This window comes from Lissotriton vulgaris, chromosome 2_1 (genome assembly GCF_964263255.1).
Source record: "Lissotriton vulgaris chromosome 2_1, aLisVul1.2, whole genome shotgun sequence".
Classification (NCBI taxonomy): Eukaryota; Metazoa; Chordata; class Amphibia; order Caudata; family Salamandridae; genus Lissotriton; species Lissotriton vulgaris.
This window is the reverse complement of record NC_141687.1, coordinates 764,274,064-764,291,232: the sequence shown is the minus strand read 5'-3', so window position 1 is coordinate 764,291,232 and position 17,169 is coordinate 764,274,064. Positions and strand designations below refer to the sequence as shown.

Here is a 17,169-nt window from a genome sequence, read left to right as displayed (position 1 = left end):
GTTCAGTTGATGGCAGAGGCAGTTCCAACATATCAGCTTCCTGCCTTAACACTGAATGATATGATGTAACCTCCAGTGGAGGAATACCTTTTGGAGACAACAGGTCCCATTCTAGGGAAGTATATAACCCACTTCAAGGTCGGTACCTTACACAAGATTTAGTGCTGGGAATTTGTTCAGAGTGAGTGTGTGTGCAAACATTAGGACCCATACAAAAGCCACTTAAAAACAAAGAATTAAAGAGGGTTGACCCGATTCTACAGTTTAAACCAGTAATCGTAGATTTACTCATACATGTATGCTAGACTAGACTAGAAATGAGCATAGCACGTGATAGGCAATTAGTTAATCAAGTTTCTTAATTATTTATTCTCAGAGCGAATGGTCTGAAATGTTAGTTCTATTCACTGGAATTTTCTACGGTAAAAATACAAATGTATTCCACAATAAGGTATATCAATTAGTAACAAAATAAACAAAAAACAAGCTATAATAGGAATATTTTTATTTGGTGGGTTACAATGCATATTGTGTTGCAGAACAAGTGATGCTAAAATGGTTTCGCCTTTTTGTGAATATTTAAATTTTACTTTATCAGCTACAGACAACTTAAATTTAACCTCTTAAACTTTGAAACACAAGCTATTGATCCCTTCAACTGTGAGCAAACACAAAGGTGACTAGCATTGAGGGATATAATAGAAAAATGTATCAACAACAAGTTAGGGAACACAAAATAAAGAATTTGCACCATTGCAGTGACTCAGATCATAAAAATATTATTACTAGAAAGGAGCCTGGCTAAGATTGAGCAGCATATTGTAAAATTTACAAGGTTAGCAGGGAAGTTTAAAGTAAACAACAAAACACTTTTTATAGGATAGTGTTTTGTCTGAGCTTTTCATTATAAGGATTATAATAATGTAATAAGAGTTTGCCTTCCTACAAGAATAATCAGACAACATGCAAGACTACCTAAACCATTCTAGAGACGTTCCAGTTACGGGTACCCGAAAGCAATTAGTTGTAGGATTAAAACAATATAGACAATGTTAACAACAATCTGCTATATTAAATACAAGAACAGCCATTTTGCAACATTTGTTTAGGTTTGGATTGCTTTGCTGGCTGCTGCTGCTGACTTCGTCTTGTAGAGCCTGAATGCAGCAGAGTGGGTACCATTTAGAAAAACTGCTATTTTCACAAACACGTGAAAAATAATGTCACTCAGCATGATTACAATTAGTCTCTATCAGATGTGATGATTATCGCATATGACAAAGATCAGACACCAAGGTGTTTTGAATATGTCAGCTACAACAATAGACGCATATTCCACATTTCTTTGGAATATCTTGTGGAGTTTAGTGCTTGGTGCATCAAAATTCCGTAGTCCCTGTAATCACTAGGCCTTCGCCCCTTCTAAAACACCATATGGTTTTACCTGCCGAAATGTTACAAAAACAACTATCTTCATCACACCAAGGATGACAAAAATGGTAACATTTAGAAATGTGAATCATGTGGAAAAACACCACAATGTTACAAGCACCTAGTAATCAGGTCCTTTTTATTTTTTGGGGAAAATATAATGCGTCACTTGTCAGATTATTTTAAGGAAATGTAGATGTCAAAATATAAAACATCAAGGAGTTAGTTTAACAATTATTTGGGAAATATTTTCAGTAGATGGAGGCAATGAAAACTACATGTTAATTGATTAGACAACAATTGTAGACATACACCTGTAACAAACGGTGAAATATGCAACTACAAAATATAAGTGGCACCCATACATTAAAGCTAAAATATTCTTGGCTAGTGTCAGGGGGAACACAGGCAATAAATGACTGTTCCTTAAAAGTCAAAGTCAAAAGTACACATCAGTTACAATAAAGATTTTCTTTAGGGAAAGTTGTTCAAACACATAATACTGGAAAGTTTAAAAAACATACCTCTTCATCACCAGAGATAATTTTGGAGATATGTCAATCTGTCAAAGTAAGGTAATACAAATTCATTTTGCCACTGGACCACACATTTTTACCAAGTGGGTACATGAGGATGTAACATTTCTCATGGGACTGGCACAGAGATTAAATTGTATCAAGTGATGCATACATACCCATACACAACATCTGGAAGGTCTGAGAATACATTTAAAGAATAAATCCCGAAAAAAGTTTTAGAGGTTTCATAACATTTCTGAAAGTGGAAACCAATATTTAAAAGGAAAAAAATAATGTATCAATATATTACTTGCCACAATTCAGCACACATTTAGATTCAACTACTTGAATAAGACAGGAGACACAGCTATGCAACAGGACAAACCTAGTGAAGTCAGATTTAGGAGATTAATTTACAATCACCAAGGGCAGGCAGGTGCGCGCTGCAAAGTCTTCAGATAGGGATGAACAGTGCAATCAGGGACAAAAATGTAGGCAGGTTGAAAAGGTGTCCTTGCGACTAATCCGAGATCACACATTGAAGCAGTGTCGTTCAGAACATCCTGCTGATTTTAAAACTCCACGTCTGTGAAACTAATAGCTGCTCAATGGCCTTACTGTTTTGAACATTAATATTACAACAAAATGCTTGGTAGAATATTAACTGGTGTGTATATGAGAACAAAGCTATACATCAAAGCCATCCTGCATGAAAATACATCCTGTCTTCCATAACTATTATAGTTCTTAATGAGGAACAGACAAATTAATTACCTTAAGGACATTCCACCCAGGATTATGTAACAACTACAATTAACCGATTTAATGCATGTGTAATATATAATTGTTTAAGTAACCCACCCAGCCAAACCACCCGTTTACAGCTTTTAGAGATTTGAAGGTGTATGCTATATGTACCTGTGAAATGGAACCATCAATATATAAATATATGAACAGCAATACTGGGCCCATTTCACAAGCAATTGTGCTGTGACTTGTTGCATAATCCTGGTGGACTCCTGAATTCAGGAGAACTTCAACAGTAAATCCCACCTACTTGCTGCTAAATGGTTGTGAATTGAAATCATGCAATATGTGCTCGTTATAAAATGTATACTTTTTTTATTACTGCAACACAATCCGATTGTTCTTTCTCCGTGGGGCAGTGTCGACATACAATCAGCGTGCTTTTTTAAATAGTACCCCAAAGGGCACAATGTGAAGAGGTACTCAAGATCAACATCCACGTAAAGGGACCATAGTTCCATGCTAGTGAAGAGCCTTAATGAACACAACCTCCAGAACTGTCAACCTGCTTAGAGATTCTGCTCAAGTTTACAATCTGTCGGGTAACATACTGACAAATCAAACATTAGAGCAACTCCACCCAATGGACGAACAATCGTCGAGTTAGCCTAATGGTAGATGCAAATAACTAGTTTGAGGACAAAGGAGAGCATAATAGCATGTTTTAGCATTACACAAACATTCACCCAGGGACAAGTGTTATCTAAAAAACGGTCAGTCTCATAAATATTGTTCCAACAAAAAATGCAACAAGAGAGCCAAGCAACCAGCTGGGTATCAAGCAGGTTCCACACACCTTAAAGGTCCTGGCTATCGTTAAATAATACATTAATTGAAGAAAATTAGGTCACATCAACACACACCAGTGACATTTGAGCTTTAACTCTTCTAGAAAGCTTTACCCAGTGCACCAACATTGTAGAGCCTCATGGACGTGCAATAGTTTACAATTCAATTACAATTCCTGGGCTGCTTAAACACTTCATACCTCTGCATATCCAACATAACCACTACTTATCTCATTTACTGAGTCAAATGTAATGCCCAATATATTAACAAAGACCGTGTCATCTTCAGGGTGATATTAAAAGATCAGCTAAATATTGTCAACAATAATTCAGAGCATCAGCAAATTGCTCTCCATTATGGTACAGTTTTTCTCACTGGAGTTAAGAGGAAATGTCTAGTGAGCAGCTGCGACTGTTAAGTCGGAGGAGGTGACTTTGTGGTTGCACGTGAAGGTCATTTAACACCACACCAGGTTAAATCACAAAAATAGTTGGAAATGTACACCTGTAGATTCAGGTCTGATTTCAGGTTGCTAAAGGATCCAAAACTATTCATGTGGACCTCGGTATGTTGCAGATTCCCAGGAGGAGTAGCATGACTAATTATTTTAGGATACAGAAATATATTTCTGAATGCGAAATGTCACGATCAAGTGCTTTAGCTTTTCTGGAATTTCTTTGATCTCAATATGTTTGACTTATGAAGAAACTTCTTGTTCAGAAACTGACCAGTTTGGGAGCAGTTCACCAGCCTTTTCATCCTTAAAAAAGATTTACTCCTACAAATTAGGAGAATATGTACTAGTTTGTGACTGCTCACAAACTTGTGGTTTGTAGACTTCCACCACACCCGGAAATGCCCACAAATTCACCCCATGTGCAATATATAGAAAACATTTTTTGTGTGAGCAAATCCATTCACAAATGCAAATTTACATTCACAAACAAATACAGTGGACTAACATTCATACATTCGGTTATGTGCGTACCTAGGGGAAATGTGGGAGAGCAGATATCTATATGAATTGGGTCCTGTGATATTTGGTTAGTAACCACTCAAGTCATTTTCAGCTGGGCGCCCTTTAGGATAACAGCATACCCTAGGCAATAAACTACAGTATAGGTCTCAGGTTAATGCATATTTGCCATTGGAAAACCAGGACTTTACACCCTACCAAATACATATCGTAAAACTGACAACCATAATGACCCGTATGGCTCTGTGCACTGGTGCAAACTATTGGCATGCTTTTTTTCTATATGGCAGACTATGTACACGATATGTACACGATAGTGCATTACTTTCCTGGATAATCTAGAACTGTTCACCCTCTAAACTGGAATTACTACTTGGGAAGATAACTTTTATGTTTTATTTTATTTAGAGTTAAAGCCAGCTAGACTAGAAAAGTTTTGACTAAAGCCGAAAATACTTTTCAAATCCGAAGCACTTGCTCAATAAATTCCAACATGAATTCCTGTTTACCGGCCCTCCAATGCACCGATCCTTTTTTCAGCCACGCCTCGGACTTTATTAATATTCAAAATGATGACCCTGAACAACTATCAGATTTTTATAAAAAACAAATAATCAAAGCCTTATGGGAAATTAAAATTGTGAATAAAACTGTCAACATTTTAATAATAACTCTATACACCCTGTGATCATAAACACTATTGGAACACCACAAAAACAGGAGACACCTTCAAACAAGAATGCTTAAGAAAATATATTTTCAATTTAAGAAAGATACTCTGATATTTCCAGAAAAAAGTATCTTTTATACATAGCGTTTGCTCCAAAGGGCAAAAAAGCCTGCAAATTAAAATACAGCCTCAACAGTAACCCTTTGACTGTGTAACACACAGAAACGACAGAGTCTTTAAAACGCATAACATGTAAATAATTTCTCAGATCAAGTTTATTAAAACCGCAGCAGTACAAATGCTCCATCCAGACTGAAAATTATCAAAAAGAAAATAAATGAAACAAAAGTCCACATACAAAATGAATGTTCTTCCATCGTGATCCCAAACCTCTAGCCTATGGAGAGACATGGAGAGCACAGAAGTCTGTAAAATTAGCTCAACCACTTCCATCACCATTTGACGTAGGACTAGCTGCACAATCCTTCGGAAGATCTTGGCTCTGCTCGCTCTCGTGGCTCTTGGATATTATGTACATATCTTTGACCGGTGACCTGGTTTCATCTCTCTCCGTATTCCACTGTGAAGATGATTGGATGTCTCTCTCGATGCTACTTTGCTTATTTTCAGAGTCTAAACACGCACCCTGTATGTGGTTTTTCTCTGTATTTACAGGGTCAATACTATCCAAGCCTAAAGAAGGCTGTAATGTTTGGCTTTCAGTGTCATTTTGTTCAAGAGGACATACAGTTTCTCTTTTTTGACTAATTTCTTTGCTACGTTTTTGACTTTCCGGGCTTTCAGAGTGAAACCGTCTTCTATTCTCTTTAATGGTGCACTTTTCTGGTGATATTTTCCTGTTCCTGCTTCTTGACCGATCTTTTCTTTTTGTTTCAGTATCTTTGTGTTTTTGCTGATCTTTACTTTTACTTCGCTCTCTGTCCTTACTTTTGGATCTGGTCCTTTTACCATTTTTTAGGTCATCCTTGCTTATACTCCGTGTTCGTTCCTTACTTTTAGACTTGGCTTTCTCCTTGCTTTTTCGTTCTTTACTTCTGCTTCGTCCTCGTTCCTTACTTTTCGACTTTGCCCTCTCTTTGATTTTTTGATGATCCTTACTCCTACTTTTTTCTCGTTCTTTACTTTTTGGCCTAGCCCCATCCTTTTTGTTTGTGTGGTCTTTATTTCTACTTGTATGGGTATTCTCCCTGCTTGTCACTTGATCTTTACTTCTACTGCGTTCTCGTTCTTTACTTTCTGAATAGTTCTTTTCTTTATTTTTTGGCTGGCCTTTACTTTTGCTTGGTTCGTGTTCCTTGCTTTTTGACCGGGCTTTCGTCTTATTTGAATGTTCCTTGCTTCTACTTCTCCCCCGTTCTTTACTTTTCAGCTGAACAGATTCCTTGTTTTTTGCCTGGTCTCTGCTATGATGCCTTTCCTTACTTCTTGACCGAGCCCGCTCTCTATTTTTTGACTGATCCTTATTTTTGTCTTGTTCTTTGCTCCTAGATCTGGCTCTTTTCCCTTTGTCACTGCTTTTGCTGGGCTCAGTGACTCTGCTGTTGGAACTATGCTTTGCTTTTGTTGATTCTCTCTCCTTGCTTCTTGACCGAACACGTTTTTCCTTCTCTGGTTCCCTGTTCTTTTTACAATTCCGCTCATTGCTTTTAGAGCTAGCTCGTTTTGACCTCTCCTTACTTTTACTGCTCTCCCTTTCTCTTACTTTGCCATCAGAGTGCTTTTCTTTTTCTTTACCTTTTTCGTGATCTCGTTCTTTACTTTTTGATTTCATTCTCTTGTCTTCATGTCGGCTATGCTTGGATTCAGTAGCCTTACTTTTCATATTTTCTTGGCTATTACTTCGGCTTTTTGACCTGGCTCTTTTTTTCCCTTTGCTTTTGTTATGCAGGTCTTCCTTTTCTGTTTGCCTCCTGTGTTCTCGGTCTTTACTGATCGATTTATGTTCCTTAGATTTCTTCGCCTTTTCAGCTCTTCGGGTTGGGCTTGCAGATATTTGCTTCTGCTCCGATGTTTTAATTTCTTTAGTTTTTACTGGACTTTTTTCATTTTCAGCCTTGTTCTCATTCACTTCACCTCTAAAAAATAGATTAAGAAAAATGTGCTTGAATGTCTTTTTAAGTACCTCGTATTAGGATATACTAGCTATACATTTATTATGCAAAGGTTTTTTTTTTTTTACAAAATTACATTGAGCTGTGCAAGTCTTCAATGGTACAACAGCATTAAAATACCTTTAACAAACATGAAGCAATATTCCCTTATGTTTACTCCATGAGACACATATGACTAGATTTGTACTGTAGGCCAAACGTATTACATTTTTTAAAGGAAAATGCTACTTACCAGTATGCATCTGTTCTTGGCATGTAGAGCTGTAGAGTTGCACACTGTGCATAGATCGCCTCCTAGTGTTGGGCCCGGATGTTTGCAGTTTGTTGTTGTCCTGAAAATTTCTTTGGAAGTCACAAGATAGGTGACTTCTTCTTTGGACCACATTGCGCATGGGTATCGGCTCCATCCTCAGATTGTTTTTCGCCATTAGGGAAATGATGGAGCTTTGAAAGAAAAAGGAAGGATGCCCATGTAATTTGTATCTGATTAAGATAATACTGGAACAGAGAAGGGTAGCCGGGTAGGCGGGTGGGCGTGTGCAACTCTGCAGCTCTACATGCCAAAAACAGATGCATACTGGTAAGTAGCATTTTCCGTTCGTGGCATATGAGCTGCAGATTACACACTGTGCATAGATTGTATAGCAGAACCCACTCTTAGCGGCGACCACCCCTATCTGTTGCAATAGTTTGGACTAATGTTTTGAGAACAGCCTGGCCCACATAAGCTTGTTGTTTGGTTTGCACATCTACACAATAGTGTTTTGTGAATGTGTGCAGTGTAGACCATGTAACGGCTCTGAAGATGTCATCTAGGGGAATGTTCCCTAAAAATGCCATTGAAGCACCTATCTTTCTTGTAGAGTGGGCTTTAGGAGGAACAGATAACGTACGTTTAGCTTTGTGGTAACAAATCTGTATGCATTTGACAATCCATCTAGCTATCCCAGATTTTGAAATGTGATTACCCTTTGTGTGGTGGTGAGAAAGACACGAAAAGTTGTTTTGTCTTATGAATGGGATGTGTCCTCTCGATGTAGTATAGCAATGCTCGTTTGACATCTTAAGGTGTGAAGAGCTCTTTCTGCTACTGTCTGTGGTTGCGAGAAGAAAACAGGCAGTTCCACAGATTGATTGAGATGGAAAGGAGAAATGACTTTGGGCAGGAATTTTGGATTAGTACGTAGAACTAACTAATTATGATGCATTTGCAAGAAGGGTTCTTGAATGGTTAGTGCTTGTATTTCACTGACTCTCCGCAGAGAAGTTATAGCTACTAGGAACGCAACTTTCCACTGTGTAAGGGTTCGAAGGGAGGTCCCATTACCTGTGCGAGTACAAAGTTTAAATTCCACACAGGTGAAGGTGGTACTCTGGGAGGAATTATTCTTGTAAGGCCTTCCATAAAGGCTTTAATGGCAGGCACTGTGAAAAGAGTTAGATGTCTGTTTTGTAGATATGCTGCTATTGCAGCAAGATGTAGCCTAATAGACGTGTAGGCGAAGTTACATCTTTGGAGATGCAGTAAGTATCCTATGATGTGTTGAATAGACACTTCTAGATGATTAATATTGTTGTGGTGACAATATATTACAAAGCCTTTCCACTTGGCTGCATAACATGCCCTAGTGGTTGGACGTCTAGCTTCTTTTATGACATTTATGCAGTCTGGAGGAAGGTTCAGATATCCAAATTCTAGGATTTCAGGAGCCAGATCACAAGGTTGAGCTGAGCTGGGTCCGGGTGTCTGATTTCTCCACGGTTCTGTGTTAAGAAGGGTGGAGACAGGTGCAATTTTTGGTGCAGTACTACAGTCAGTTGTAGCAGTGTGGTGTACCACAGCTGTCTGGCCCACGTTGGAGCAACTAGGATGAGGGCCAGAGAATGCTGCTGTAGTTTCCGTACTACTAGTGGCATGAGTGGTAGAGGTGGAAAAGCTTACGCAAGTCTGTTTGACCAGTTCATCCATATCGCATTGCCTTTGGACAGTGGGTGTGGATATCTGGCGGCGGAGCTTGGACATTTGGCGTTTTTGTGGGTGGCAAAGAGGTCTATCTGAGGTTGTCCCCACATCTGAAAGAATGGTTGAAGAACTTTCATATGAAGTTCCCACTCGTGGGTCTGTTGTGTTTGACAACTTAACAGATCCGCTATGGTATTTTGTACTCCCGGAACATGCTGGGCTAGAAGGAATATGTTTTGAGGTGTAGCCCACCGCCATATGTCCTGTGCAAGTTGAGAGAGTTGCAAGGAGTGTGTGCCTCCCTGCTGCTGTATGTAATACATGGCTGTCATGTTGTCTGTGCAGACTAACCCAGCTTTGTTTGATACTTGCTTTTGGAAAGCTTTTAGTGCTAGGAATATTGCTAGTAACTCCAGATGATTGATGTGGAGTAACTTTTGTTGCGATGTCCACCTGCCTTGCATGGTGTGTTGCAGTAGGTGGGCCCCTCAGCCGGAGAGCGATGTGTCCGCTGGCAAGATTATCTGAGGAACTGGCTCAAAGAACGGTCGTCCCTTGGGAAGGTTTTTGGTGTTTTTGGTGTTCCACCACTGCAGAGAGCGATGAGTCCGACCGTCTACCAACACTAGGCAAGATTATCTGAGGAACTGGCTCAAAGAACGGTCGTCCCTTCGGAAGGTTTTTGGTGTTTTTGGTGTTCCACCACGCAGAGAGCGATGAGTCCGACCGTCTACCAACACTAGGTCTGTTAATTGTGGTTCCATTGACGTGATAAACACTCTTGTAGAGGACGCATTTGAAGTCTTGCATGGGGCACTATGAAAATGCAAGAGGCCATCATCCCTAGGGAGTGATGTTGCTGAAACATTGTCAGAAGAGTTTGCATGCTGGCTATCATTGCTGGAGTGGGATAAGCTAGCGCTCTTGAGGTGTTTATTGTGGCACAGAGGTACTGTTGTACTTTGGGTGGTTGTAGATGAGACTTGGTGTGGTTTATTGTGAACCCCAAGTTGTGGAGCATTTGAATTGTGGCATGAGTGTGTTCCATGCATTGGTTGTATGAGCTGGCTTTTATGAGCCAGTCGTCGAGGTACGGGAAAGACATGGATGTGTTGTCTTCGTAAATGCTTTGCCACTACTGCTAAGCACTTGGTGAATACTTTTGGTGCTGTTGTGACTCCGAATGGGAGTACTTTGAATTGATAGTGCTGCCCGTCTATTACAAATCTGAGATACTTCCTGTGAGCCTCGTGAATGGGAATGTGGAAGTATGCGTCCTTGAGATCTAGAGTAGCAAGGAAGTCGTTTTGTAACAGGAGCCGAAGGACTTGTTGGAGTGTGACCATGTGAAAATGTCCTGACTGTATGTATATGTTTAGCGGTCTGAGGTCCAGAATAGGCCTTAGAGAGCCGTCCTTTTTTGGAATTAGAAAATATAGAAAGTAAACCCACTTGTTTTGTAGGTGCAGAGGAACTGGTTCTATTGCACTTTTTTCTAGCAGGGACATCACTTCTTGCTTTAACAGTGACAGATGTTCTTTTGACATTGGACGCTGTTTGGGTGGTATGTTTGGGGGGGTAGATGTTAGTTCTAGACAGTAACCTGACTGAATAATTTGTCGCACCCACCTGTCTGATGTGATGTTGGTCCAGGCATGAAGGAATTGTTGCAGTCTTCCCCCCACAGGAGTGGAATGTTGGGGGAAGGGGAGGAAAGTCATTGGGTAGGGGTGGAGGCAGAGCGAGAGTTGTTAGCCTTGCCTCTGCCTTTGTTGTTGTTACCCCTGTAACCCCCTCTCTGGTAGCCCTTAGTCAATGTGAATTGGCTAGGGGTTTTGTAAGAAGTAGAGGGACTTTCCGAGGAGTAGCCTCTTGAGTTGCCTTTGTATGATGAGCGACGAAAAGAACGTCTGGGAGCTTGCTGCTGCAAGGCTCCCATAGATTTAGCTGTATCAGTGTCTTTTTTCATTTTTTCTGAAGACATGTCAACATTTTGGCCAAATAAATGTGTCATCAAATGGCTGATTAAGGATGGAGTTTTGTACCTCTGGTTTAAAACCTGAAATACGTAGCCAGGCATGTCTACGTAGAAGGGTGCTGGTATTGATTGCCCTTGAGGCGGTATCTGCATCATCTAGGGCACAACGAATGGAAGTATTAATAATATTTTTACCTTCCTGTATAAGTTCATTGGCCCTATTCTTGTATTGGTCTGATAGATACTGCATTATGGACTCTAGCTCATCATAATGTGCCCTGTCATATCTTGCCAGCAACGCTTTGGTGTTGGCAATGCGCCAGATGTTAGCTGCTTGTGACGCTGTTCGTTTGCCGGAGGTGTCAAGAAGCTTAGATTCTTTGTCTGGTGGGAAGGCCTCACCTGATGTCTGAGAATTAGAATGTTTACGTGCATTAGACACTACTAAAGAATCTAATGGTGCTGGACCTTTAATGTAAACTGGATCTATAAGGGCAGCTTTATATTTTTTCTCAATGCGAGGGTTGAGGACCCTAGCCCTGACAGGATCCTTAAAAACCTCTTTTGCCAGCTTGATGACACCTTTAAGCATTGGCAAAATGGCAGTAGACCTTTGTGTGTTATCAAAAGTGTCTAATTGGAAACCTTCCTCCACCGCATCGGTGTGTAAGTCCACCCCGTCATACTGGGCAGCTCTTTGGGCTAGTAGGTTAACACCTATAGTGTCCTCTGGTGGGGAAGGTCTGGAAGGGTATACGTCGTCTTGTGGGACGTACGCCACATCAGGGGTTTTGTAATCATCCCATGGATTAGGTGACTGAGGGGGACTATTGGTCCCTGCTGGGTCATGTGCACCCCCACCTGTGTCAGAGTCTGTGTCTACATCATCGTCTGGATTAGTGGATGGTGTAGGTAAATGATGTGGTGGAGGAGGTGTAGGAGGGGGAACAGTATGGGGAGGTGGTGGAGAAGGGACCCTTAATGGAGAGGTTGCAATGTCTCTCTTCTTTGGAGGAGGAGGTGGTGCTGGCGCCTCAAGTGGTCTCCTCTTGGAGCTAAGAGTCAATTGACCACTCTTAGGATCATTTACAAGAGTTTTCTGATTAGGATCTGGTGTGAAAATTTCTTCTGAGTAGGGCAGATCCTTCGGCGTCGAAGTTTCTGGCTCGCAGGTTTTTTCGGCACAGAGTCGGTAGCTGGTCTTAGGTCTTTTGGTTTAGAAGTGTGCCCTTTTGAAATGTCTTTTACCGGAACCTGTTTTTTTGGCTCCGAAGCGTGTGAATCTGGAGCTTTAGGTGGTTTTTTACTCGGCTCAGAGTGTGGTTTCGGCATCGATGAGCCGCTGCCAGTCTTCGGCGCTGTGTGCCTTGTCGGAGCAACGGTCAGCGTGGTTGAGGAAGATGGCTTCTTCTTCGTTGTCGTTATAGGATCGGCAGCGGGAATAGGGTGGCTCGAGCCCGAGCCGCCTGAAGGCTTAGTAGGCTTCTTTGCCGGGCCCGAAGGCGGGGCGTGGGAAGCAGTCTCTCGGTGTGCACCCGGGCCCGAAGGTGAGGGTGTGACCAAAGCCTTTTTTGAGGGTTTCGAGGAAGGGTTGGGGTCAACGGTCTTACTTACGACCCATTGAGCTGGAGTGATTTCATCGACGTCGGAGTCTTCGGCATCTGAGGAGCTGGTACTCTCTTCGGCATGCTGGTGTTCTGGCACGTCGAAGCCCTCTTCAAAGATGTTGTCGGGGATCGAAGCTGACGAGCGAGCCATAGTTCTTCGAGTTTGTCGGTCCCGAATCGTTTTCTTGGAGCGGAATGAGGCACAAGCGGAACAGTCTTTGGCCTCGTGCTCCGGTGAAAGGCAAACGTTGCACACCTCAAGTAGGTCGGTGTGGGGAAACTTCGACCCACATCGAGGACACTTCTTGAATGGCGTCCTTTACATGAGCCAGAAAGCAAGGCCTAGGTAGGCCCGAAGGCCTTCGTCGTCGACCGGAATCGAAGAGGTGAAGAATCGCGTCGATGTGGAGCGCGATCGAACCAATACCGTCGAACTGGGTGAGGATTGCGTGGCGAAGGAAATTCGGTTCCAAACAGGAGCACAGGAAATACATCCGAGCCCGATGGCAGAAAAAAAAACTATCTGAGGATGGAGCCGATGCCCATGCCCATGCGCAATGTGGTCCAAAGTAGGAGTCACCTATCTCGTGGCTTCCAAAGAACTTTTCAGGACAACAACAAACTGCAAACATCCGGGCCCAACACTAGGTGGCGATCTATGCACAGTGTGCAATCTGCAGTTCATATGCCTCAAATCCTATGTTTACCAATCCACTAATGCAGGATATGCAATGAAACAACATGTACTGGCACAATGTTATGAACCTTTTATTTAAACACACAGAGATCATATGTCAACCTCAAACAGTGATTGTCCTGTGTGAATATGTCAACTGAGGAAAGGTGTCTTGGATTGCCACACATTAAGAACATTCTGCCTGGTCACGGTACTGCTGAAAACCTATCACAAAAATATACTTGCATGTCTCAGTCTACGAGTGCGAGAGCCAACAGGAAGGAGAAAGGGGGCAAAGGAGGGGGGAAAAAAAAGAGGGAAAGGAAAGTAAAAACAAGCATTTACAATGCAATAGGTCTCGCAATGACAATATTTTGAGCTATTGGCTTTTTAAATGGCAATGTCTTTAAAAAAAATTAAAAGGCATTGTTATTTACAATACCAAAACAAACACCTATTGCATTGCATAGCGCCGTGTCCATGAAGACAGCGCTGCGCTTATTAAAGTAAAAAAATAAAATAAAAAAGAGTGTGTTGGGGGGGCAGAGCCTTGTGGTGACTCAGTGGAGAGTGCCTTGAGTGCTGCGCCCACGCCCACTTCAACATAGTGGCCCCTACTGCACAATGAACAAAATTAATTTCTGTATCCCCCAAATTCCAAACACCTCCCTCATCAGATCACCCCAAATTAAACAACCAGACTGCCATGTTCTATCTAAAACTATCATAGGCCAAAATTAATTCTAGATTGGATAGGTCTCGAGCTCAAAGTTATCACGGAGATCTGCACAGACACAAATAATTAACTGAAAGAGTTCTCACAATCGTGCCATTTAGAAGGAGCACAGGCACTGGGAATCGGATAGAATGATTTGCCCAGGATCACACAATGTATTCAAGAACTAGCAAACTAGCGCTCTTCGGCTGATTCAGACTTTCATCACTCTGAAGTAAATAAAATGAGCAACACCATATTGTCTAGCTCCTCAAACAATTACATTTTTTGGGGTGCTTCTGCAAACATAGTCCTTATTATTAGGAAATCAGAATTCGGAATACCGGGTCTGAAATTACAAATTCTGGCTTGTATGCCCACCCCTGTATTGTGCAATTATTAGTTTTTAGGCCTTGAATGTGGAATAATATGTGATCTCTGGAATTACTGGGCGCTTTCCAGCATTTGATTCACCGAATGCAGACATGTTCCATCTGCTTTCTGAAGATGCAAAACGTATGCAGAAAAGCATATGTTACTGAGGGACTTCCCCACATAGTAAAAGTCATTCATGCTAAGGTAATTTAGCATTTTATCCAAATTAAAAGGTCATAGTCGGCTGCCAGGACGGCTCAGTGTGTGAAACGCTCGCCGCTGACAAGTACCGTCATCTTTAAGTTAGGAGTTCAAATTCCTTAAATGAAGGAGCAGCCTTGCTTCCTTCTGTGGTTGATAAATTGAGTGCCACTTCTTGGGCAAAAGTAACCCTTATTGTTAGAAGTGTAGTGCAAGGACTGTATGAAAACAACGTACCGTTGTTGTCTTTTTAAGCGGAAGAAACACTGCCTTTCCCTCCGTGAGGAACATGCCTTATTCTTACATTTCTAAAACCCCTCAAATGACAGGGCAGAGGGTACACGGAGTTGTCCAGTGAACACAGGTCTACACCGAATTAAAACTCTTCCAAGGGCCTCACATGGCGTTTTGTTTTGTGCACATATGTACAACATTTTCAAACACACCAAACTGGAATTAAGTGTGGGTAGGGAAGTGTACGTAAGTCAGTCTGTGAGAATCCACCATGAATAACATAATGAACTGGTGGGTGCATTGAATACATTAATTATCCGCAGCCAGTGTCACGGTTTATTGTCAAATACGGTTGTCACTGTCAAATCTGTTTACGGACGAAGATGATAAAATTAATAAAAAAAATAATATTAATAATAAAAACATATTATTATTCTCATCATGTTGTTTCTACTGGCAGCAGTGTCAGTATAGATTTATTAATATGCCATCTTCATTTAAGAGAATGGCTTATATTGTTTTTTCATCACAACATTTATGGGGCATTTGTATCTTTAACCCCCGGACAGCCGTGCTCCTTAATTGAATAAATTGCACCCATAAAATGCCCACAAGAGGTCTTTGCTTCTCCCTTTTTGTAGATGGGGATATATATATGAAATGAATAAAAAATAGCTTGTGCTGAATTGTCAGAGTCTTTGTTGTGAACCTCTACGTTCTATACATTTACAAAATTTCAAAAGCGCTGCTCCCGGCGCTTCGAGGAACTTTATGTTTCATTTCTTTAAATATAGGTGCACTTAAACCCTGAGACCATTTCACGTGAGACAACTCTACTGACTGAGAGCATGCTACAAAGTGAACTAAATGTAATTACTGCTGGCATTTCTTTCTCCACGTCCAACCAAGCGACAAGATGCGGTTTCGTTGCAGGTTGATAAATGCTGATGTTATTTGACCTCGCCAGGTAATAGCCGATTGTTGACTGTCGTTGCAATGTGGCAAAAACATTGACTTTCACACATACAAATGCACAGAGGCATGCAGCTGCCAAGCAGCACACAATCACACAGAAAGACGCAGACACCCACGAAAACTCAGTGCATAGACAAAATGGTCTGTTCTGACTGCTGCTGTTTCCTGCAATGCTATCCTTACCTATACGCATGGCAGCCTCGCGAGACCGCAGACGTAAATGACCACTATCTGGCGATAGTATCACGATCAAGATTAGATAACACCGTCCTGGTCAGGAGGCCGCAGAGAACATGAACGTAGAAAGCACGTCACACAAAAGTAAACAGAGGCACTGATGCGGATGAATCAGCGCTGATAAAGTATGTTCACTATTACAAAAAAATAATTAGAGATCTCGGTGGCGAGAGACAAAGCGGCCGTGCACATTAAAGGTATGCGTCCAGTGAACCATGCGCTGCCCGCCCCTCACGCCCACGGCACTTAGACAATGCAGCTGTGCCACTGCCATGTGTAGAACAGGCAGAGGTGCAAGAGAGAAAAAAAAGAGTGCCAAAAGTGGACGAAAACAGTAGTTAGGAGCCGCTGCTTCTGAACTAAAAGGAAGTCAGTATCAGATTAAGAGCCTGTAAATACCAAGGTAACAGGAGGTATGGCAACATTCAACAAATAGCAAGGGGCAGGAGAAACTACCAGCAATAGGTGGAGTTTCACCCAACACATACAGATTACATGATGCCTCGCATACGCTGCCTTTTGCGAGACCTAACAAGAGACAGGGATGCAAAGAGAAGGAAGGAGAGAATGTTTAAGAGTGTGTTTTTGTGTGAGTGAGAGGCAGAAAAGAAAGAACAAACAACAGCTAAGGATTTACATGGCATTGCCATTGGCAATGTGACATTAGCTGGATTGGAATATTTTCCAGCCGCAAACGTAGTCACAAAAAGCAGCACAACGCTTTACAGAAAACATTGGTATTACTGATGAAGCATCTCAAACATGAGGTGCTTAACAGTATTGTGCAAGGCGTTGGTGCAATTAATACATGACACATAAAAGGGACATTCTAACTAAGTGCTGATTTTTGTACATCATAATTGTTTAGACAGTTGCACATTGACT

At 41.4% G+C, this 17,169-nt stretch overlaps 1 protein-coding gene across 1 annotated transcript in view; it reads right to left on the bottom strand.

Annotated features, from left to right (window-relative positions):
* Positions 1 to 489: 489 nt before the first annotated feature.
* PPIG (peptidylprolyl isomerase G) overlaps positions 490 to 17,169 on the bottom strand; it is a 411,062-nt gene continuing 394,382 nt past the window's right edge. The window contains exon 13 of the mRNA XM_086956077.1: positions 490 to 7,287. Within this exon, the coding sequence (XP_086812203.1) occupies positions 5,631 to 7,287 (1,657 nt within the window). The 3' untranslated portion in view covers positions 490 to 5,630. The remainder of the gene's footprint in view (positions 7,288 to 17,169) is intronic.